The 26,093-nt window shown below is 32.9% G+C and overlaps 1 protein-coding gene across 1 annotated transcript; it reads right to left on the reverse strand.

The window, feature by feature from the left end:
* Window positions 1–1,415: 1,415 nt before the first annotated feature.
* On the reverse strand, window positions 1,416–25,798 carry LOC114328949 (lipoyl synthase, mitochondrial). Its single transcript, XM_028277941.2, has 6 exons — window positions 25,532–25,798; window positions 25,127–25,474; window positions 21,766–21,922; window positions 21,464–21,521; window positions 21,244–21,402; window positions 1,416–1,854 (listed from the first exon to the last, which is right to left on the reverse strand). The coding sequence occupies exons 1-6, from the start codon at window positions 25,568–25,570 to the stop codon at window positions 1,500–1,502; spliced, it is 1,116 nt and encodes a 371-aa protein (XP_028133742.2). The 5' UTR covers window positions 25,571–25,798; the 3' UTR covers window positions 1,416–1,499.
* Window positions 25,799–26,093: the final 295 nt, after the last annotated feature.

Here is a 26,093-nt window from a genome sequence, read left to right on the forward strand (position 1 = left end):
AATGCATTTGGTAATTTTTCTAATTACTTTCTAGGGTGTGAATCTGTCTTATTAATTTACTCCTCCTGGTTTAAAAACAAGGCATAGAAAATTTTAACATTTTCTAATAAACAATATAAATGCATGTTCTATACCAGAGGTTCCCAACCAGTGTGCCGCGGCACACTGGTGTGCCCTGAAGTCCCTGTAGGTGTGCCGCGAAATTTGATTGTACTCACTATCATTAGAGATTATTTACCCAAGTGTGCCTTGGCTGAACCAGTTTTTAAGTTAGTGTGCCTCAAGCTAAAAAAGGTTAGGAACCGCTGTTCTATACTTTAAAAAAAAATAAAAACCTTATCTTGTAAAAGGTATATTTAAAATCGCTAAAAAGGGCTGTATCACAACAAAACGTTTTCGGAATCAATATTCCCATCAACAGTGTTATCACAGGTTTACATGCTTAAGCCACCAACATGTACGGGTAAAAACCCTTAAATTGATTTTAAACAGTTGGGGTTACATTATATTATCCGATTTTAAAGGACGTTAAAAATATTTCCAGATTAACCCCTGGCATCACATGACATCAACCATATTGGTTGGGAAATTGTAGGTAGAACCTTACATGGAAGAGTTTAGGTGACAACTGTTGTGATGCCAATATGGTTGATGTCATGTGATGCCAGGGGTTAATCTGGAAATATTTTTAACATTCTTTAAAATCGGATAATATAATGTAACCCCAACTGTTTAAAATCAATTTAAGGGTTTTTACCCGTACGTTTTGGTGGCTTAAAGCATGTAAACCTGTGATAACACTGATGATGGAATATTGATTCCGAAAACGTTTTGTTGTGATACAGCCCTTTTTAGGGATTGTAAATATAGCTTTTACAAGATAAGGTTTTTATTTTTTGTGATTTATGGTATACAGCCAGTACAGGAATTTTTTCCTTGTGATATTTCTATACTTTTAACTTTTAAGGGATAGTGTATAATACGTAATATAATAGCATGACATCATTAATTCAATTTCTAAATTATTCTTCCATTGTATTTATTTTCCTTAATATTATGCGAGTTAAAATCGTAGGGTTAAAATATTAATAAAGTTACAAAATAGGTGTACAATGCAAACAATGTGATTTTTATGGGAGAATAAGTAGCCTATTTAGTTATAAATGTTTATTATAATACAACATAATTACTACGTTAATTAATATATGTGAGTGGGTGTGTATTTGAATAAGGTCGTATACGATTTGGTGCGTATGCGTTTTGGGCATCTGGGAGTTGTGACTGGATAAGTTGAGTACGACCCATTAATAGTACAATAGTTCTTGCGGCATCTAGCGTTGTTGCTCTAAACTTTAAGGAGTCTAAGGTCTTCATAATAATATAATTATATCATATGGACAATAAAAAGGTTTAGAAACAATTAACACAATCAATTAAGTTTATTTACAAATGAAGTTTAATTTGAACATCTCTATTTCTGATTTATAGTTCCTAGCACTTCACTGGGCTGTACTGGTCTTCCTATTCTTTAATATGCTAGCTATAAAGAACTCTCCAGCTTTGTAGGAACTTCTGACCAACGGACCACTGGCTACGTACAGAAAACCAAGTTCTTTTCCCACTTTCTCCCAGTGTTGGAACTTGGCTGGAGTGACATACTCTACAACTTTCAAATGTCTTTTGGTTGGTTGCATATATTGGCCTAAAGTGACACAGTCCACGTCATGCTCTCTCAGATCTTTGAGGGTTTGTTCTACTTCGTAGTCTGTTTCACCCAGACCCAACATTATTGATGATTTGGTTATGAGATTCGGGTTGAATTCTTTGGCAGCTTGTAGAGTTGCTAGCGATTGTCTGTAATAGAAAATAGTTTTTTTATAAAACTGAAACAAGGATTAAAGTCTAGGTGGGATCTGCGAAAAGCAAACCATATTGGACATTTACTTGCAATATGTGCTCAAGGAAATGGTTTTGAAGAGGTGGAGGAAAAACTCCTTAAATACCTTAAACACAATGACAACGTACTATCTGCAGAATTCCCTGAGACATAATCCTTCTAAATCCCAAGTTTGCGCCTTCTAGCTTCGCGCAAAGGAAGCCTGGCGAGAACTCAAAATTTCGTAGAATGGTATAATACATTAAAACATACAGACAAACATATCGAGGGTATACCAGCAGAACGCACTAAGTCATTTTTTTTAGTTATTCAACTATTAATGCAGTCGTATATAAAAAGGTATGCTCTATATACTGCAAAAACACACTAAGTCGTACTTATTATAATAACAGATAAAAATTTAATACTAAGTCAGTTTGACTGTTTCATTTACTAGTAGAATGCATGATACTCTTAATGCAGTCTGCTTGTACTATTTTTGCGAAAACCGAACATACAACACTGCATTAACGTTGACTTAAGAACATTCTGATTGTACAATCTGCATACCTATCGTTAGGTTTAAATCAAAAGGTTAATGTACGAAAAAGAGAAACATTTTATCTAATTAAATGGCCATAAATGTGACAACTCATAAATCAAGCTATTTTTGAATATTGAAAATTTTCCAAAATTTTACTCTACTACGATTAAAATTAGTTGTTCCAAAAAGAATGAGTTAATGCAGTTATGCGAGAAGAAAGTAATACCAGAAGCCAGAAGTATTTCACAGGTGTTACGAAGATTTGCCGTTTGATGAAAAAATTATCAATGTTCTGCCGGAACCTGATGTCTATGGTTCAGATTAGATCATTTAGCACTAAAATCACCGGAGTAAATAGATTTTAAATACAGCACCTAGAGACTTGCAACTTTTTGCATTGTGTTCAGGATGATGTCGGGAAAAAGTCTACAATAGAAAAATGGGTTAAAATAATTGCATTTTAAACTGCATAAAATGTATCCAAAAGTGCATAGACATGTGAAGCTAATTAAGGGCCAGATTTTGTCACTCGGGGGCTTTTGGGGTCGCTGAATACGAATTCGCCATCAGCACCGACCCTCGGGGTACCTAGGGCACAGTTTCACAGCAAACAGATTACTCAGGGAGTCTTTGGGTGTGCTAAAGACGAATACACCTTCAGAACGGACACCTGGTATCTAGGGTCACGGCATCTTTGAAGTTTCGAGGGATTTTGGCACTTAATGCACGCAAATAGATTACTATAGTCAGTTCGCTAAACTCACACAATTGGCTAATGATTTTAGTAAGTAATTTTGCCAATTTGATGAAATTGGCAAAAAAATAATTACTAAATAGTTAATAATTACTAAATAGTTAGTAATTTTGCCAATTTTGGGAAAATTTTGGGAAAATTGGCCAAAAACAAAAAAAATTCTTACTAAAATCACTAGCCAGTTGTGTCTGAGTTTAGCGAACCGACTATAGGCGGTTTTTGGGGTCACTTTGTACCAATACGCTATCAGAAACGAACCCGGACCACCTGGTGCCCAAGGTCACTGCTAAGGCATGTTGCCTTATAGAGTTTGGAGGGTGTTTGTGCATCGGGGGTCGGTTCTGATGTCGTATTATTATTCAGCGGCCCCAAAAACCCTCGATTAATCTGCTTCCATCAATTTGCCGAAAACCCACGAAACTCCAGATCATGTGCCTTAGCAGTGAACCTGGGCACCTCGTGCTCCGGTGGCCGGTTCTGATGGCGTCTGAGACCAAAAAAAAACATCAAGTGACAAAATCTGGCCCTCAATACACTTATTTGTTTATACACATGTTTATGCACCTTTGGATGCATTCTTTGCACTTTTAAAATGCAAGTATGCATTTCCATCCATTTCTCTATTGTAAGATTTTTTTTCTGACATCATCTTGAACACAATTCAAAAAGTTATAAGTTTCTATGTACAGTATTTAAAAATCCTAAATGCCCTGGTCTAGATAAAGAAGACTAATCATCTATTTGCTTTTTGCAAATAGATGATTATTTATTTGTCATTTTTTATTTTTATTTTTCAACAGGATTTTTTTAATGCCGAAATGGTAAAATTGATACAACTAAAATTAACATTAAAATGGGATTAGTTGTGTGTCTACTTGTGTAAAATAGTAACATTATGAACAAGCAGAATGAACCAAGTCAGTTCATTATTTCTATACAAGTAATAGAATTAAGCTAAAAGTGATACTTTTTGTGTAATTTTGATTTATACTGTCGAACCCGCTTATTAGAATACCTGTTAAAGGAATATCCCGGTTTAAGGAATAGAAATTTGAGGACCCGAAACATTTCTAGTAGCCAATATTGATCTGTTATTAGAATATCCCGGTTATAAGAATATTTTTGCTTGGCACGAAGGCTATTCCAATAAGCGGGTTCGACTGTATTTAAAAATCTTACTAAAACTTGATTTTCTCAAAACAGTGATTTTTGACTTAGTGCAATCTGCTCGTATACCCTCGATATATATCTTGGAGGAACTCTGGACCGGTCCCTCATTTACAGAAAATATTGCATAAAAACGAGAGGGAAAGTAACAACTAGGAACAACATACTCAGAAACCTAACGGAAGTAAATGAGGTGCATGTCCTGGCATATTAAGAACAACGGCACAGTCACTGTGTTTTTCAACTGCTGAATATGAGTGCCCCGTTTGGGGCAGATCTGCCCACACCAAACAAGTTGATACTTTGCTAAATGAGACACGCAGGATAGTAACGGGGTGCACGAAACCAACGCCACTCTCAAATCTATATAAACCAGCTAGTGGAGTCACTGAAGGTTTTCACCTCCGATTTCGTTGAACTTGAACCTTCATCGATTTTCATGAAAATGAGTGAGTAGTTAGAAAATACTTCAAGGAACAAAGGTGACATGATGCCAACTTGCGCTTTTACCCTGGGGGTGGATGCCACCCCTTCTCGTGGGTGAAATTTTTTTATTAAAAATAATACCAGAAATTGATAGATTACAAAGTAAAATTACAAAGTAAAATTTGTTATATAAAGTTATTAACATAAATCAATACTTTTTGAGTTATTAAATATCAAAGATTTTATTTTTTTCTTAAAAAAAAATGCATGTTTTAAAGCTGTTTTTCACGTATTACTCAAAAACTATAAGCTTTTGTAAAAAAGTTATTATTACCAAAATTAAAGATAATAAAAAATTTAATACACTCCCCACTTAAACAACTAAACTAATGTTATTTCAAAGTGAGTTATGGGTAATTGAATATATATTTTTTTCGACGAGTACTCAAATCTAAGTATTCAAGCTTACATAACAGGAAAACGATGTATTTTATAGAATATACTTGTTAAGTACTTATCAAAGTACTTCGGGATACCTATCAAATGAGCTCCAGTAGAAGTTAATAGCATCAAAATTAAGCAAGTTATGATGAAAATAAGAGAACCCTTTCGATTTTTTTAGGAAAAAGTGAAAAATAAAACATACGCCATTTCCACAAAAATTAAAATTTGTAGTAATCCTCACAAGAATTTCTTTAGGTTAACATAGTTAATGATTTCAACAATTGTGACCGGTTTAGAATGCATATTTTTGAAAAAAAGATACAATTTAAAAAAAATCAGAATTTTTAAAATTATCGTACTTTTCATTTTCTTTTGATAATAACGCCAGAAATACTCAATATACGTAAAAAATGATATACAGGGTGAGTCATAACTATAGGGACATAGACTAAGGACAGGTTATTTGGACCAAAATATGGCTATTGGGCCAAATATGCCTTAATAAAATGTTGCTGAGAAAAAAGATACAGGGTGTTAAAGTTAATTTTTGTTTTTCGTTTTTTGCTAATAGTTTCCCTGTATATTTATAAATTGCTATCAAAATTGGCACAGAGGCATAATCTTAGACAAGAAATAGTATTTTATCTACAATTTTACGTTTTGTCATAGAGGGCGCCACGTGGATCATTCCTGATGATCAAATTGAGTCTAAACTTTTTCTGATGAAACTTTTTAGTAATTTTTATTAGAAAATATGACGTAAACATCATTTTTACGTAAAATTGGTACTCTTGTTTAAACATGATAATTTCAACCGTTTTCGATAAAAACGCAATTGAAGATTTCAGGCACTCAGAAGGGGATATCAAATACCAAACTAATAAACAAAGTTGCAACTGAAATGATTGTGACGAGGCATTTCAATCAAAAAAGTAATGATTACTTTTAAAAAATGCAACACAACACTACACTGTCACATCAAAAATAATTTACTCTGAACAAATGACATTTACCAACAACAATTATCTGACAGTCCAAAGCATACTTTTCATAAATGAAATAATATTTGATATCCTTTTTTAAGACTCTAAGGCTACGGCTCCACGGGCGAGAAATTGACGCTAGCAGTAGCAGTAAAATGAACTTAAGGTTCCGCGGAACGGAATAGGAATAGCCGAACTGTACCGACTACAGGACTTGTGCGTAGTCGGTTCAGTTGGGCTATTCCCATTCCGTTCCGCGGAACCTTAAGTTCATTTTACTGCTGCTGCTAGCGACAATTTCTCGCCCGTGGAGCCGTAGCCTAAGCAGTTCGACTGCGTTTTTATCGAAAACGGTTGAAATTATCATGTTTAAACAAGAGTACCAATTTTACGTAAAAATGATGTTTACGTCATATTTTCTAATAAAAATTACTAAAAAGTTTCATCAGAAAAAGTTTAGACTCAATTTGATCATCAGGAATGATCCACGTGGCGCCCTCTATGACAAAACGTAAAATTGTAGATAAAATACTATTTCTTGTCTAAGATTATGCCTCTGTGCCAATTTTGATAGCAATTTATAAATATACAGGGAAACTATTAGCAAAAAACGAAAAACAAAAATTAACTTTAACACCCTGTATCTTTTTTCTCAGCAACATTTTATTAAGGCATATTTGGCCCAATAGCCATATTTTGGTCCAAATAACCTGTCCTTAGTCTCAACTAAATTTTAGTTTTTTCTGTTCCAAATACTTTACCCATTTTACTATTTCCGTAGAGTAAAAAATAACCGAGAGAGAAACCTTTAAAATTTCAATTTTGCTGCGAGAACCATGTAACCGGGGCCATTTAACCTTTTATTTTAAAAAAAGTAAGAGGTTTAATACAGGGTGATTGATTAGTAGGGTAAAGCTCAATAGCTCCGCTATAGTAATAGATAGCAATAAAAGTTAATAACAAAAATTTAAGCCACCTTTGAGCTTCACATTACAAAATTAGTTAGAATGTTACAGGGTGTTCGATAACACAGTGGCAGACCAAATTTATGTTTTTTTTTAATGGAACACCCTATATTTTATTTTAAATTCGAAATCCTGTTAACTTCTCCATCACAAAAATATAAAGGTTTGTTATGTTATACAGGGTATTTACAAAGTTATAACCAATTTTATATGAAAATCGTAACAAGTTCAACTCCCTGTATAAATAAAAATAAGCAAAACAACAATGGTTTATTAATGCCATATTTTGTTACCGTATTGTCAAAATTTTCAAGAATGGTCGATATTGCTAATTTTCTTTATATCAAATACAGGGTGAGTCAAAACGCAAGTACATTATTTTCTCAGTAATTTTAAATGGAACACCCTGTATTTTATATCACTATTGAAAAGTACCATTACCGTACTTTAATTTTTAGATAATATTCCCTATGTCTAAATTTGTTAGTTTTCGAGATATTTTCATTTTTCAATGGACCAGTAGCGTGGCCACCCAAATCACCAGAATATAATAAACTGGACTGATTTTTTTGGGGTTACGTTAATAATGAAGTTTATAAAATACCTCCAACAACAAGGGATGAGGTGAAAAATAGAATACAAAGTGTATTTCGATGTGTTAATTTACAAATGCTCCGTAAAGTAGCTCATTCAATGATTGTTTTTAGGCGTACATAAATGTGTTAGGAGATAATTTTGAACACCTTATGTAATTAAATATTAAAAATATTTTATTAAAAGTAGCTTCTAATTTTTTCAAACATGTTTTTTTGCAAAATGTATTACTGATAAATTATGTTTCGTTCTTTATTTGTTACATTGTTACATTTACATACAAAAGTAGTGTTTAATTCTCTTCACAAAATATTGTATTTTGTGTTTGTGTGTTTTTTTATAAAATTTATTACTAATTTTCTTTGTTTATTTGTTGCATTTACATAAAAAGATAGTTTTTAATTTTTTCAAAAATGTTGCATGTAGTGGTTGTGTTTTTGTTTGTAAAATGTATTACTAATAAATTACTTTTATTTCTTTATCTGCTACAGTGTTACATTGATTACCGGATTGATAATCGGTAATCTTCAATTGTCAATTCAGTCATGGCTTACTTAAAATTTAGATAAATTTAAACACCTAAAATAATTTGCTCTGAAAAATGAAAATATCTCGAAAACTAATAAATTTGGGCATAGGGAATGTTATATAAAAATTAAAGTACGTTAATGTTACTTTTCAATAATGATATAAAATACAGGGTGTTCCATTTAACATTACTGAGAAAATAATGTACTTGCGTTTTGACTCACCCTGTATTTGATATAAACAAAATTGGCAATATCAATAATTCTTAAAAATTTTGACAATAAATAAAAAAATATGGCATTAATAAACCATTGCTGTTGTGCTTATTTTTATTTAAACAGGGAGTTGAACTTGTTACGATTTTCATACAAAATTGGATATAACTTTGTAAATACCCTGTATAACATTACAAACCTTTATATTTTTGTGATGGAGAAGTTAACAGGATTTCGAATATAAAATAAAATATAGGGTGTTCCATTTAAAAAAAAAATATAAGTTAGGTCTGCCACTGTGTTATCGAACACCCTGTTAAATTCTAACTAATTTTGTAATGTGAAGCTCAAAGGTGGCTAAAATTTTTGTTATTAACTTTTATTGCTATCTATTACTATAGCGGAGCTATTGAGCTTTACCCTACTAATCAATCACCCTGTAGACTAAATTCGACGTTTTTAATAGCTCTTGGAATCAACTTTTAAATGGTTTTTAGGTAAACCTGATATCTTAAAAATTAACGGAGTTATTTACAAAAAAAAACAATTAATAAGTTTATGTTATAAAATGCATCATTTTCCCGACATTTAAGCTTGAATACTTAGATTTGGGTACTCGACGAAAGAAATATACATTCAATTAACTAGAACTCACTTTTAGTTAACATTGAAAGGTTTTTCTAGTAAGGAGTTTATTTAATTTTTTATTAGCCTCAATTTTGATAAAAATAACTTTTTTTGTAAAAACTTATAGATTTTTAGTTATTTATGAAAAATCGGTTAAAAACATGCATTTTTCTCACGAAAAATTAAAATCTTTGATCAAATCGTTGAAAACTCAAAAAGTTTTGATTTATTTTAATAACTTTATACAACAAATTTTGCTCATAATTTGTCCCTCTATCGAATTGTGGGGTTATTTTTAATAAAATAATTTTCACCCCTGAGGAGGGGTGGCATCCACCCCCAGGGTAAAAGCGCAAGTTGGCACCATGTCAGCTTTGTTCCTTGAGATGTCCTCTAACCACTCACCAATTTTCATGACAATCGATGGAGATTCAACGAAATCGGAGGTAATAGCTCATATCCACCTTCAGGGACTGCACTAAGCGGGATTTGCAGAACCTTCAATACGCAGAGGCATTTCAGAGCACATAGAGGAACAGATCGCGGACGAACGACATGCCCTATACAAAGCTCGAATACCACGAAAGCGACTAAAAGCCAGGAAAAGCTTTCTTGGAACAGTGCAGGATGAACCGCCTGAGTAATTTCCCCTTCCCCAGGTTCAATGGACCAGCCAGTCTATAAACATTAAAACGTGGAAAACTATGAATAAGATAAGAAAGGGGGTCGCTCCAGTAAAATAAAACATGGTAAAATGGCGGAAAATCAGGGCCGGACTTAAGGGGGCAGGCTGGGCAGCTGCCCGGGGCCCCACAAAGCCCCAAACTTAAAAAAATCAGCACATTATTCACATAGAATAAATTTGTCAATCAATTAACTGTAATATTTTGTTATATGGAAGGTTTCTCTCCTATTAAAAATGTATTTTTGGCAAATTACGGTCATAAAGCAGAAGATATATTTAATGCTTTAATAGCATTCTTGCAAGGAGATGATATCGATTTGAAAAACTGCAGGGGACAGTCCTACGACAATGCGTTAGTTATGAGTGGAAAATACAATGGTGTTCAGCTAAAATTTAGATAACATAATATCTTGGCGTTGTAGATTCCATGTGTCGCCCACTCTCTAAATTTAGTTGCTAAAGCTGCAGCTAAGTGTTGTCCTGCTGCCATAGAATTCTTTAATTTCTTGGAAGGACTGTATGAATCCTATGCATTTTTCACATCCTCTACATGTAGATACAACTTGTTAATCAAATGTTTAAAAACGCCTTTAAGCGAGCGCAACGCCGACCATGGCAGAAATATTATTGTTCCTAAAAAAGAGTAAATACTACTAGATGGTCGTCTAGAAGTGATGCCGCAAAAGAACTAGTTAAAGGTTATAATCAGATTAACGGAGCATTATCCAAAATTTCAAAAGACGATGGGCAACAATTTGAAACTCGTAGCGATACAAATGGTTTGTATAATCGAGTGTGTTTACTGAAAACAGGGATATTTGCAATATTTTGGAATGAAATCTTAGAGAGGACAAACAGCACAAGTCGTATTCTCCAAGATCCAAAGATTGACCTTAATTTAGGAGTGGCCGCACTTAAATAAATTAAAAAATTTATATTCTTTTAAGGAATATTTCAGAGACTGAAATGACATCAGAGAAATGTAGGACTCAAAATTTTATAGCTATTATAGATCATTTCCTCTTTAAGTCATAGGCTTTCGGCATATGAATTCATCCATTCCAACTTTGGATTTTTACATTATTTGGAAAATTTAACTCCCAATGAAATTGAAGCTTACCGACAATTATAGCAATGATTTAGATTTTAGATCAAAAACTAGGTGTCGAACTAGTACAATTTGTAGAATTTTGCAATTCATTTAAAGAGGAAATCGGTTCATCAACTATAAGTAAAGAACTTCAAATGTACCGACGGTTAAAAGAGAAAAATATTAATGATGCGGTTCCAAACGTTGTAGTAGTGACACTTCGTTTATATTTAGTTTTGATGGTAACTAACTGCAGTGGAGAGAGATCATTCTAAAAATTTAAGTTAGGGCCATGGGTACATAATTAGCAAATATTTTACGGTTATCCCTACTTTTTCTGTCTTTACACGGCAAATTACGTGTAGTAAAATTCATACTGGTATGGATATGTAAACATTACTAGAATGTCATTATACTTGAAAATGTCATCATTAACTTAAAGAGATGACCTCTGAATGTCCTTGGATAACTGTTATTTATTGTATAATTGCAAATTATTAATTCCGTTAATAAATGTGATAATTTTTTCACTAACTATCTATTCAACGATTGTAATAAATAATTTATATGTACAACAAAAACTAATACTCAATCGAGAAAAGAGAAAAAGTGTTAAAGTGATTTTTAATAATATATTGTTACTATGGAACGCTTACAATTTTGAACATCTTCAACAACAAAATACTTGGATCACAGAATACATTATCCTGATGTATTCTTTGCTTGGATCTTCCACAAATAATACACAATAAATAACGTTTTATTAAGTTCACGTCTTAATGTTGTTCTGAAGCTATTTCCTTGTGGCATTTTTATGATTAATTATTTATATGGGAAATAAGCCACAATTAAAATGAAAAAAAAAATAATTTTTTTATAATAACGCAACTCATAAATATTGGCAATATCATTTTAAAGTCTTCTACTTTAAAATGTATAATATATGTCTGAATTGCCAATATAAATGAGTGAGATTAAATAAATTATTAGAAGAATTTTTTTGCTTAGCAACAACACTTTAGTTTATTTTAGTAATATTTTGTATTTTGACAACGGCACCCGATTTGAAACGTTAATAAAATTATTTTTTTCATTTTAATTGTGGCTTATTTCCCATATAAATAATTAATTCACGTCTTAAATCAATTATTTATCAAATACACTATAATATATCAATATTATTTAGTCAACAACTCAAAATATTCCCGATGCCACGTCAAATATTTAAAATTGTCACTGATTGTCACGGTCTGACTGACAATATGCTGACAATATTCTATTCGACTGAGTGCGTTGTAAGACAAAGATAGATTTGGAAAATATTATCATGGACATGGTGTCCATTTTTTCGAATCCTGAAAAAACTAATAAATACTTTTAAAAAGTTTAAACGCAGAATGAAAGACTAAATTATTACCGAGGGCCGAAAGTCCCTTATAATAAATAAAAAGTTTATTTTGAATGAGATATTTGAAATTAAAAATCACACTAAATTTTCTCTTAGTTTTTCACTTCTGTAACTTATTAAAATAAACATTATAGAAGTTCTCAGGGACTTTCGGCCCTCACTAATAACGTAATCTTTTATTCTGCGTTTAAATTTTTCAAAAATACTTATTAGTTTTCTCAGGATTCGAAAAAAATGAATCCCATTTGAATAGCATTGCAGCCGAAAATACGTACCCATCCTCTTAATTAAAAATCAACTTCGGTCTATGATAGGCCAAGAGCGTTTGAACCATCTCTTTATAATGAGCATTGAACGCAATGCCTTAAAGCAACTAGACATGCTCAACATAATCAAGGAATTTTCAGTTAAAAAATCTCGAAAAGTACCCGGACTTTAACCATACCATAGTTCTAACAACAATTTGTTTAATGGTAGGAGATAGGGCCCCACACCAATTCTGCCCAGGGGCCCCCACTGCCTTAAATCCAGCTCTGCGGAAAATAGACCAAGATCATGTGAACTGTGACTGTAGAGAAATACAGAATTAGTCCAGTCGGGTTAGACGAATAACAGGCCTAACCTTGCGTTAGGAGCTGCCCCAAATTTTATTTTTTTAATCTTTAGGGGGGATCAACATTAGTGTAAATTTAAAATTTCGACTGAATTCCGCCATTGCGTTAGCCGCCATCTTGATTTTAAACGAGAACCATTTTTGCTCAATATCTCTGCCATTTTCAACTTTTCGACAAAAAGTATGACAACCAAAATTGTTGAAAATGTAATTTTCTATCATTTCTATTTTTACAATTTTTTCGTGCCATCGATATTTTCCGAGTTATACCGGAAAATAGTGACAGTTATATATAAGTAGTTATATATATTATTGAATTATCTCGTTTATTCTTAGTTTTACGACAAAAATGTTTATATACAAAAATAGAGACAATTGAATTCTACACAATTTTCGTTTCTTTCATTTTTTTGCTAAAGTTAATATTTAAGGTAGTATGTATGCGATAATGGCGCGAGCGTAAGACCTGATTGATTTTGTAGCAATTGTTTTTGTTCAATATCTACGCCATTTTCAACTTAAATTGTTCCAAATACGATTTCCTACAATTTCTTTTTAACAATTTTTTTCATGCGGTTGATATTTTCCGAGTTAAGTGGGAAAATAGTAAAAAGTGGTGGGGGGAGCATAATTACTGAATTGAATCTTTTTTCCGAGCTGCCCCAAATTTTATAATTATATCCTTTATAGGGGAGATCAATAGTAGCGTAAATTTAAAATCTCGACTGAATTCCGCGGTTGCATTAGCCGCCATATTGATTTAAAAGGAGAACCGTTGTTGCTTAATATCTCCGCCATTTTCAACTTTTCGACAAAAACGGTAGGAACTAAAACTGTTGGAAACGCAATTTCCTACAATTTCTTTTCCACAATTTTTTATGCAATCAATATTCTCCGAGTTAAGGAGGAAAATCGTGGAGGCGGAGGGGAAGCATAATTATTATTCAATTGTCTCATTTATTATTAACTTTACGACATAATTGTACATAAACAAAAATAAAGAGAATTATATTTTATACAATTTTTGAAACTTCCAATGAAACACCAACCAAACTAAGTACATAAAAGACATAAATAATAACTTATATGCATTAAGTTCACTTAATTTTATTAACTAGCGGGTTTTATTGGTTGAATTTGTCTGTCGATAATTAAGTTTCATGTCAGCTAACATATTTTAATATTTCGACAATTTTTTTTTATTTTGGACCCGCCACTGGTTCTCTCGAAAAATTGTAGTAAATCGTAATTGCAACAATTTCAGTCCTTACACTTTTTGTCGAAAAGTTGAAAATGGGGAAGATATTGAACAAAAACAATTGCTTTAAAATCAATCGGGTCTTACGCTCGCGTTTTACCGCATACGTACTACCTTAAATATTGATTTTATCAAAAAAATAAAAGAGATCAAAATTGTAAAAAATTTAATTCTCTTCATTTTTGTATAGGTTAAAATTTCTTGTAAAAGTAATAATAAACGAGATAATTCAATAAATCAATAATTATGCTTTAACTGTCACTGTTTTTCCCCATAACTCGGAAAATATGGACCGCACGAAAAAAATTATAATAAACCAAAGTATATAAAATCGCATTTTCAACAATTTCAGTTTATATATTTTTTGTCGAAAAGTTGAAAATTGCGGAGATATTGAGCAAAAACGGTTCTCGTTTAAAATCAAGATGGCGGCTAACGCAACGGTCAAATTCAGTCGAGATTTTAAATTTATACTAGTATTGGCCCCCCTAAAGATTAGAAAAATAAAATTTGGGGCAGCTCCTAATGCAAGGTCAAATGGTATCCCGACTGGGCTAAATATGGAACATCTTCTTACATGGAGAAACTGTCCTCATCGGTGTACCTTCGAAGATTTGTAGCTCCCCAACAAAAATGGAACCCTGGAACCGACGTAACCCGATACTGCGCCGAAATTCTATGAATGACATGACAAACGACAAAGGCAAAGTAATTAAATTAGTATAACGGACATTTACCATGGTGAGTCTACTATTTTGCTGGAATAGGGCTTTTCATCGATTGTCATTTGTTTCGAGCTTCTGTCGTAAGTTGTGTAATCTGTGTATAATATTAATATGCACGGATTATACAACATATGACAGAAGCTCGAAAAAAATGAGTGTGAATAAAAGCCCTATATATTCAGAATGTACCATGTATCAATAATCATAATTTGCATCAGTCGCAAACCTTGTGCTTAATTTTTTTATTTAACAAAATCTGAAAAAGAATTGAACATTTTTGCACCCATGTTTTCGCCTATAACTCAAGACATATTGCTCCTAAAAAATGATGGAAGAAAAGTTTCGTTTTTCAATTTTAAGTAAGATTTGACTAGCTAGAAATTGAAATTTTAATTATTATTGTTAAAAATAGCATTAATTGGGAAAAATGTGCAAAATATGGACATTTTTCTTTAAATTATTTCGACCTGTTAAACATAACATACACCTTTCATATTCTGTCTAGGAAAGCTTTATAATACGACGGAAACGTGTGCTAAATTTCGTTATGATAGGTTTAATAGTTTTTGCATAAGAATTTTGCAATCCAGTGTCAAAAAAATTGTAAATTTGCAAAATTATGCTGGGCCCAAAAATAAGCATTTTAAATAGTCGAAAATTTATTTTGTTAAGTAAAAAATTAGGCAGGTACATCCTGAAGCAAGAATACAGAGGAACTGATCTGCATGCTGAAAGAGCTTCAACGAGAATCTGAGAAAATCGGTTTAAAAATGAATTTCTTCTTCTTTTTTCTCGAAACTTCTTATGCCCCTCAGGGGCGTCGGAGGTTTTATTCATCTTCTATCCATATCTTCCATTTCTTGCGGTCCTTTGCTAACTCTTTCATTTGTTGAAGTGTTTTCCCTTTTTCCTGTCCAATTTCTATAATCTGATCGATCCATCTCTTCCTTGGCCTCCCTTTCCTTCTTTTACCATATCTTTTTGATTCCATCACCTGCTTTGGCAGTCTTCCTTGATCTATTCTGTTAATGTGTCCATACCATTTTAATTTTCTTTTTTGGATCTTGGTTATTATCGATTCCTGTTTCAGTCTTTGTCTAATACCGTTGATTGAGGTATTGTATTGTAACCAATACAATACCCCAATCAACGCTAATACCTTCATTTCTTATTCTGTCCAATTTCGTTTTTCCTGTTATTTTTCTCAGCTGCTTCATCTCCGCTGCGTTTATTGTACTGTATATTTTTGCATTGTTTACCCACGTCTCACTTGCATATATTAAAGTTGGTACAGATATTGCATTGTATCAGTAGGGTAGCAGCACCATTTTTGGCCACTTCACCGTTAGTGGCCACCTAAACCAATAATCTAATATAATAAGGTCCGAGTTTACCGCCTTTACGGAAATCGGAAGAATTTCGACTATATTCGTTCTAACACGATGGCTCTACAATTTGCGACTTATTCTGATTTACAGGTTAGTTTCTACTTATTCTTGAAGTAGGTGACACTGTGTATTAGACCTTCTGTTAACGATATACGTAAGAAAACAGGTAAGTTTATTTAAGCTGTATTTAAGCCAAATATTAAAATTTTGTGATCAACGTATGATTTTAAGTTTTGGGTATGATTTCTTTACGATTTCATCTGTTTTTAAACTCCTTATTTTATCTCGATACATTATTAAATTGGGTGGCCACAAATGGAACACTTATTTTTGTATTCACACCATTAATGGCCATTTGCTGGCTACTATTAGAACACTTCTGACCTATTTGTGGCCACAGCAACTGTTTAATAGTGGCTACTAATGGAACAGTTAAATCCAATTTTGGTCATATGACATAATTTACTGACTACTTTAAAAACACGCGTGTTCCCATAGTAGCCAGTTATACTCTACAGGGTGTTTTACTCGCAACGGACCGTTCGTTAACAAAATGATTTAAAAATATTTTGTAATAATCAAGGTATCCCAAAATGGGGTTGTAAAACAAAAATATAATTTTTTTATGGAGAACCCTGGAGTATGCATTTACTATACATTGACATTTATTTAAAACAAATAAGAAACTATACCGTTACCGGTAAAACATCATGTACATAAAAATATAACTAATAATTTATTTATAAATGTTTGTTATTATTACAGATACAGATTATTACAGCACGGAGTAAAAAGAAAATTGAAATCAAGAAAAAAAATAATAATGTACGACAACGACCAAAACGAACATTTTTTCAATACGAACCTCAGCAAGTAAAGAATGCATTGGAAGCTATTCGAGGTGGAATGAAAGTAAGTACAGCATGTAATTTGTATGAAGTACCCCGTTCCACAATACGCAATAAGTTAAGTGGAAGAGCTCCAGAAACATCAGGCAAAGTCGGAAGAAGTCCAGTTTTAGGGAAGATCATAGAAGATCGGCTGGTACACTGGATCAAAACTACAGCTAAAATGGGTTTTCCTATTTGTCGAGAAGGCCTTTATTTTTCAATAAAAAAATTGGTAGAAGACAGGCAACTAAAAACCCCTTTTAAAGCAAATACTCCTGGGAGGAAGTGGTTTCATCTATTTATGCGTAGATTTCCAGAACTCTCATTAAAGCAGTCTGAATACATAAATAGAGCCAGATCATTAATTACTGAAGAAAAAATCCGAAACTGGTTCAAAGAAACTTTGGATTTACTTGGAGATGATAAGCATGTTTTGGATGATCCGGCAAGAATCTGGAATATGGATGAGACGTCTTTCTATTTATGTCCAAAAGGCGGTTTAATTTTAGCGGAGAAAGGTCTTCCAGTTTACAATACTTCATCCTCCTCGGACAAAGAAAATATAACCACTTTAATAACAGCAAATGTTTTAGGGAAAATGGCACCACCCCTTACACTTTTTAAATATGATCGGCTTCCTGAGAAGATCTGCAAAAATATTCCAAGAGACTGGGGAGTTGAAAAATCACCCAAAGGATGGATGACATCAAAGTGTTTTTACGAATACTTTTCAAATGTGTTTATTCCTTTTATTCACGAAAGTAATATTGCGTTGCCGATTATAGTTTTTTTGGACGGACATTCCTCGCATTTAAGTTTGCCTTTAAGTCGATTGTGCATTGAGAATAAAATTATAGTTGTGTGTTTACATCCAAATACGACACACATCCTTCAGCCGTTGGATGTCAATTTCTTTTTTCCGTTAAAAAGTAAGTGGAAAACTGAAGTAAAAATGTACAGATTTCACAACGGCAGAGATGTCAAAAAACATGACATTCCACAACTCCTTCAAAAAATTATGGATGAAACTGATTTTACTAAATCTCTACAAAATGGGTTTAAAACATGTGGACTTTTTCCGTTTTCTGCTAATAACGTAGATTATTCTAAAATCACATTAAAGAAAGAACCCATAGTAGTCTCTAGCAAAACGAAAACTTGTCTGACACATTTAAAATATTTGGAGTCTAAAATTCATCCCGACGTTTTAAAACAATTCAAACAGTCCAAATACGATGCTTTTGATGAATCATTGTACAATATATGGGTACAGTTTAAAAACGAAGAAGATTTATTACATGACCCTATTGAGAGTGTCAGCAAATTGTCGGCTGAGGAAATTCCTAACCATTATATGGTAGACAATTGCATTGTAATTGAAGTGGAAGATAATAATGTACTAACATCAACTCCAACAGTCTCTAATATTGTAGAATTTGACTTTCCAGAGTATAATAATCCTTCCTTTAAAGAAAGCAGTTTCATAGACAATGCTACAGAAATGTTAATAGATAAAGAGTTAGCAAAAAATTCTGATGTGGTTATGGACAATGAATCGATGGATCTATTGGAAAATAGCAGTGTTATTAATAAATTGACGGACTCGCCTATACCTTCAAATGTTGACTTAATGACTTCATCTGTTGGTACTACCATTGTCTATACTCCGAAAAGAAGGCCTGTAGACCTATTAAGTAACATTCTAATTTATCCCAGTGACGAAAACATTTCCAAGAAAACCAGAAAGCGTGAAATCTTACCTTCTGTGCTAACATGTAATACATGGTTGGAACTTGCGGTGGCTAAAGAAAAAGAAAAAGAACTTGAAATGGAAAAAAAAGAAAAAAGAAGCAAGACAAAGAGGCGAAAAGAGCCTGTAAAGAAGAGAATCTAAAAAAAACTTCTAGGAAAAATGGAATTAAGATAAAATCTAAAGAGACTAAAAAAAACCGAACTAATAAACAAAACAGTTTCCGTGAGTAATTAAAGGCCCCTGAAGATGTAAAACAAGTAATTGGAAACGGGTTAGAAAAGACCAATCTCACACAAGAATCAGGGGAGGAACCTGTCTGTGAGGAGGCCAAAAATATACAGAATGTAGTTGAAGAGAACCCTCTTGACATATGTACTGCGGACAAAGTATCTACATACGTAATTGTACAGTACGAAAGTAAGTTTTTCCCAGGAATAATTACTGACGAAAAAAATGGCAAGGTTTTAATCAGCACAATGGAAAACTATGGGAATGATTGGAAGTGGCCACAAAAAAAGGATGAAATTTGGTATGAAAAGGATGAGGTAATGGAAGAAATTCAACCACCTTTAAAAAAAATTCAAGGGGTTACTTTTTTGTTGAAGAGATCAATAAATATTATAAATTTTAGTAATTCGTGTTGATTAAAACTGTTGTAATAACAATTTTTTTTATTAAAACTACTATCATTTTCATGTAATTTTATTAACATTTCTAGTAATTAAATATAATTTTTCTACCTTTAGTAAAAAAATGTGTTAGGTAACTAAAAATACTAGAAACTATCATCCTTATCTATGTAGAATTAAACAAATGGCCACAAATGGTTTCTGAATAAACCACATTAGGAGCAAAGTGGTCACAAATGGTACAAAGTTAGTTTTTATATGCTTTCTGAATTAAAAATACCTAACAAAATGTCCTTATAATTTAACTTCAAACGTAAGTGGCTATTAAATCAAACAAAGTTAACGTCATACGTTTGCTCAATTACAAGTCCGCAGCTCTAATTTTTGATTTTTAATGATTTATTAAGGCCAAGAAATTCCTTAAGATGGCCAAAAATGGTGCTGCTACCCTATATCAGTTATATATTATATATCATTATATCAGTTTTATTTCTTTATCTATTTCTTGCTTTCCAAATATTGTTTTATTTAGTGCATAGTAGATCTTATTTGCTTTTTTCGCCCTGTATGAGATTTCTTGATCTAGCTTTCCATCCTCTGATATTATTACTCCCAGGTATTTAAACGTCGAGACTGATTCTATTAATTCATTCTTGCACCTAAATATGGTTTGGTTTATTTCTTCCTTTTTCTTTTGGACTACTATCATGGTCTTCGTTTTCTTTACATTTACCTCCATTTTCAAATTTTCTATTTCTTCCACCCAGATATCGATTAATTTTTGCATTTTATGTTTATTGTCTGCTATTATTACTAGGTCGTCTGCATATAGTAATCCCTCCATTCTCGCTGGTACTAAATTCCTGTACCCTATTGTTGACTGTAATTGCCTTGACTTTCTTTTAGCGCTCTTCATTACTCTATCCATTACTAATATAAACAAAACTGGGCTGAGACTCTCCCCTTGTTTTATTCCTCTCCTTAGGTTTATGATTGGCGATCTGTTTCCGTTTATTTGTACTTTAGCAAGTACGTTTCTTTATGTACTTTTTACCACGCTTACTATCTTTTGCGGGATTTGCAGGTCTTCCATTACTGACCATATTACTTCTCTATTTATAGAATGAAAAGCAGCTTTAATATCTATAAACGTAATATATAAGTCTTCTCCTATTTCGTTTTTCCTTTTAATTATATTTCTCAGTATGTACTCACTTACAGAGTTGTCAGTCAATAGATTAAGAACAACACAGGGGACAATCGAATAAGCTATGTTGGAAGTATCTCTGAGAGAGCATATACGAAACGAAGAAGTGCGAAGCCTGACGAAGGTGGAAGATGTAATTGGAAGAATGGTGCAAATGAAATGGAACTGGGTAGGACGCGTGGCACGACAAAACATAGAAAGGTGGATGAGAAACATTGTACATTGGAGACCATGCAAACACAGTCGTAGTAGAGGAAGACCACAAAAACGATGGCTAGATGACATCAATGCCAAAGTAGGGAAAAACTGGCACCAAATAGAGAAGAGTGGAGAGCGCATGGGAAGGCCTTTGTCGATGAGTGGATGCAAACAGGCTGAAGAAGACATCCTGAAGTGATTCCAACAAAAAATAGACTCTTATAGTAATTGCCCAATTCAAAACAGATCCCTTCTGGACCATAAAGATTAACCTACCTGTATTTAGCTCTTCTGTCTCTTACATATTGAGTTAATGATTCAACAGTTTCCACATTATGGGCATAGACATCTAATCCACTTTCTGTAATTATCTTAACATGATCTAAATTGCCTCTAAAATCTGGTACTAGACATTCAACAAGAATAGTATTGCTCCTGAAATAAAAAAAATGCTTGAGTGATATGTAGTTTGTTGGCAAGTTGTGGTTTTACTTACTTTTGCTTTATATTTCTTACAGTTTCCGCAAAATGATTTGATCCACCATCAGGTAAATCTAAAAAAAGGAAACATTTTATGTATGATAAAACATACACATTATATCACACATCCTGTTCAAAAGTGTATTAAGCAGGCAAAGACTCACAAAGGGTTGTAGTGCCATTAGAAGGAGAATCAAAACAAATATTTTGTTTTAGCTCTCCTGTAAAATATCAATATTTGAGCTGCTGCGGTTTAGAATGGGATGTGTGATATGAGATCCTTATAGTATTAGTTGTTAGATTCAAGTGTAGACTCACCATCTCTGTCAACAGAGGTCAAAACAATGTAGTCAAGTCCCCATGAGACAATTGCTTTGGCAGTATTTTCAGGCTCATTTGGATCTGGCAAGGGAGGTGTTCTTGAAGTTTTGACAGAACAGAATCTACACCCTCTTGTACACGTGTCACCCAGTAACTAAACATAGGAATTCGTTTTTAATCAATTGCATATATTTTCTATTAGAACTTTACCATTAAAATTCTGATACAATATTCGCCATAAAGCAAATTATTGAGAAATCACTAGGGTATAATAGACCAGCATTTCTATGTCTGATGACTTGAAGAAAGCATTTGACAAAGAAAGACTTAAAGATGTAATGCATCTTCTGTGTAATAGAGAAGTTCCCGAGATATCATAAAAACTATTAAGAATATCTAACAAAACCAAAAAATGAAGTCATAACATCTGTCGAGCTACAGTGACCTGGACAAAGAAGTGAGAAATCAAGTACAAGAAGCAAATAGACTGGCAGGATGCCTTAATAACACTATATGTATGGTTACCATAATTTATTAAGGCCAAATCCGGACAGGGGTAGTCCAAGCGGTTGTAGAAAATGTAAAATGTGTATTTGACTGTGTTGCTACTTCTACATTGTACCGGGTGTCCCAATAAGAATGGCTCTCGGTCATATCTCAGGAACCGTTTATAGTACAGCTTTGAGAAAAAAATATTTATAACAAAAGTTGCCTCGGGAAAACCCTGCAAATTATTTTCATAATTGTAGGTCCACCGCTAGAGGGCGTAATTGAATATTAAAAAATCAAAATTTGCCTAACGAAAGGGCACTGGAAATCCGATCATCGTATTTTTCATAAAATTCTGCGCATATTTGATTTCACAATTTTAAGTCTACCTTTGCAAATAAGAGGTGGGGGTGAGTGGGAACCTTTTTATGAAAAAATGGCTGTAAGTTTGGTTCTGCTGAATCGAATTTTGCATACTTGATCTTGTTGGAAAGCTCTTTTTCGTCAATGTAAGAGTCTTATTTTCGAAATAGCCTAATAAGTAATGTGCCAGCTAGTAGGCGTTATTTAATTATTTTCGTGAATCTAGTTTTCTTTGGAGAATATTAAATACAAGTATGCATTTTTAATCCTGTATTACAAAATTAGACCAAATTAGCAACATAATACCGAAAACTGCATGTCGATACCTTTTTTATATCTCGAGATATCTTAAGAAACGTGTAAATTTTATTAAACAACTGTTAATGTCACCGGTAAACGAGGTTAAGGAAAAGTAGTGTGCTATGGAAAAACAAAGAAACATTTTCCAGATGTAAACGTATAAAATTAAATAAAACAACAATAAGAACACTATAAAATATAACAAAGAAATAAAAGCAATTACTTAGTGACGACCTAAATGTTCAAATTGTTGCGTATCATTTTCGATGCAAGGGTAGATTGAACAGCAGTCTCAATTTCTGCTTTCGCAATGCTTTGAATGGTGCTCCGTATTCTCTAGATTCTAGATCATGTTTTCTCGCGTAGTGGGCCTAGCGGAAAAAAAAAAGGTCTTTAATCCGTCCCCATAATTAAAAGTCTAAAACAGTTAAATCTGTTGCTATTCAATCTACTCTTGAAAATGATGGGGAACAATTAGAACATTTAGGCAGTCACTAAAACTAAGTAAGTAGTTGCTTTTATTTCTTTGTTATATTTTATAGTGTTGTTTTAATTAATTATATACGTTTACATCTGGAAAATGTTTATTTGTTTTTTCCATAGCACACTACTATTCCTTAACCTCTTTTACCGGTGACAGTAACAGTTATGTTTAAAATTTACACATTTCTTAAGATATCTCGAGATAGAAAAAAGGTATCGACATGCGGTTTTCGGTACTATGTTGCTAATTTGGTCTAATTTTGTAATATGTACATGATTAAAAATGCATATTTAATATTTTCCAAAGAAAACTAGATTTCTGAAAATAATTAAATAATGCCTCCTAACTTGCATATTACTTATTAGGCTATTTCGAAAATAAGACACTTACATTGACGAACAAGAGCTGTTTTCAACAAGACCAAGTATGCAAAATTCGATTTAGCAGAACCAGACTTACAGCCATTTTTTTCATAAGAAAATTCCCACTCGCCCCCCCCCTCTTATTGGCAAAGGTAGACTTAAACTGATAAAATCAAATATGCGCAGAATTTTATGAAGAATAAGATGATTGGATTTCCCGTTCCCTTTCATTGGGTAAATTTTGTAAAATTTTGATTTTTTAACTTTTGATATTTAATTACGCCCTCTAGCGGTGGACCTACAATTATGAAAATAATTTCCAGGCTCTTCCCGAGGCAACTTTTAATATAAATATTTTTTTCTCAAAGCTGTACTATAAACGGTTCCTGAGATATTGCTGAGAGCTATTCTTATTTTGACAGCCGGTACATATATGCGAAAAGCATATAATATGGCACAATTATTAAAAGTACAGCTGTTTCGCTACAATATGCACCTAACATCGAAATCTCTGCCAGTTTAAAATACATATTATACACTGTCAACCGATTATTGTCTGCTCGTGCTTGTGCGTCAACCGATTATTGTCTGCTCGTGCTTGTGCGCTGTTGACAAGCAGTGCGACCAACTTAACTAGGTGCTGCGCATAATGAAATTTCCCACCGTTGGGCCAAGTGCTTTCTATTTTTTTTAATAAAGAAAAAAATCCGGACATTTCTCACATCTAGACGCCAGTCCGGACACATCTCTCAAATCCGGATGTATGGTAACCCTAACTATATGGTGAAACCAACAAATTAACACTAAGATGAAGTCAAGATTTTATAAAGCCAGTGTAAGACCATAAGACCAATAATAACACATGCATCTGACACAAGATCTGATACAGCCAAAACACAAAGATTACTAGAAACAGCAGAAATGAGAGTACTAAGAACAATTACAGGAAATACGCTGAGAGATCGATAAAGTAGAGTACATAAACGAATGGACCCTAAATAGAAAAAAAGAATGGAACAACTACATAAGCAGAATGGGGGATACACATGTGGTCAAAATGGCAAGAGATAAACCACCAATCAGTAGAAGTATAGGCTGACCACCTGAAAGATGGAGTGACAACATTCAATAAAGGTATCAATCCACCAATGAACAAACAGAATTGTTTATAAAATGTTTGTTCCAACATGAACTTTTGGATGGTCCAGAAACTGTAACGACAATCACCGTCCTGCGCAGTACCATGGAATGTATTATTTCGTTCCCATGGAGCGTTAATTATCTAGTAACGAAACGGTAATCTGACGGTTCTTGGTCGTGTTGGAACAAACCTAATGAGTAAGCAGAACAAGAACTTTACCATTATTGTTGCTGTGGCAGTGCCATGCTCCCCTCCGCCCCAACATTCTCCTATATTAGGACACCTGGCTTCCTCACAGACAGTGTGCAAGTTAAGGTTTCTCAACTGGTCTTTGATTTTACTGTAATTTGTTCCTGTTGGTATTCTTCTTTTCAACCAAGGGGGTAATTTCAATCTCTTTTCCTCTCCCTTCTCTCGTTTCAACTTGCCATCATATCCTGCCCAAGTGGCTGGATCCTCTTTTAGTACTGGATCAGTACTTTCGATAAATTCTTGCAAAGCGGGACCATTTTTAATTCGTTCCTTTAGAGCTTCCAGACTAGATTTCTGTCTTATAATTCTAAGTTCCTGAAATGATCAAATAATAATATATTTATTATTAATAATAATAATTGTTATCCTTACGTTTTTACTTAAGTTTATTAATGATTTATACATTGTCATCAACGTGTGACACTGTTATCGTATTTAAAATTTCACCATTTTAATCTTAAAATTTGGAAATTATAAACATCTGATCTAATCCATAGATCTAATCATTCTGCTGTCATGTGTCGTGTCTCAAAAACTCGAAATGTCAAAATTAAAAATGACAGCCGCGACCAGCGACGTTGTCGATTTTTAAATTGAGTCAATTATATTTGCCTATAAAAATATTCAAATATTGCAGACAAAACATTTTTCGGACTTCATTAAATTGGAGGGTCTGAGAAGTTAGCCACAGTAGATTTTCATAGAACGTTGAATTGAAGTTTGACAGTGTTGCCATGTGATTATAATGTATATAATGTATAATATGTTGCACGCTTCAAATATACAGAGAAAGCTTTGAAAACTATCTTTTTTACATTATTTTATGAATTTTGCTATTTTTTAATGTATGTAAAATACGAACGAATAAATATTTGTTGTTTGTTTTGATATTAATTGCAGTTAATTATTAGAAATTGTTTTGTGGCAATTGTCC

Source organism: Diabrotica virgifera, chromosome 1 (genome assembly GCF_917563875.1).
Source record: "Diabrotica virgifera virgifera chromosome 1, PGI_DIABVI_V3a".
Lineage (NCBI taxonomy): Eukaryota > Metazoa > Arthropoda > Insecta > Coleoptera > Chrysomelidae > Diabrotica > Diabrotica virgifera.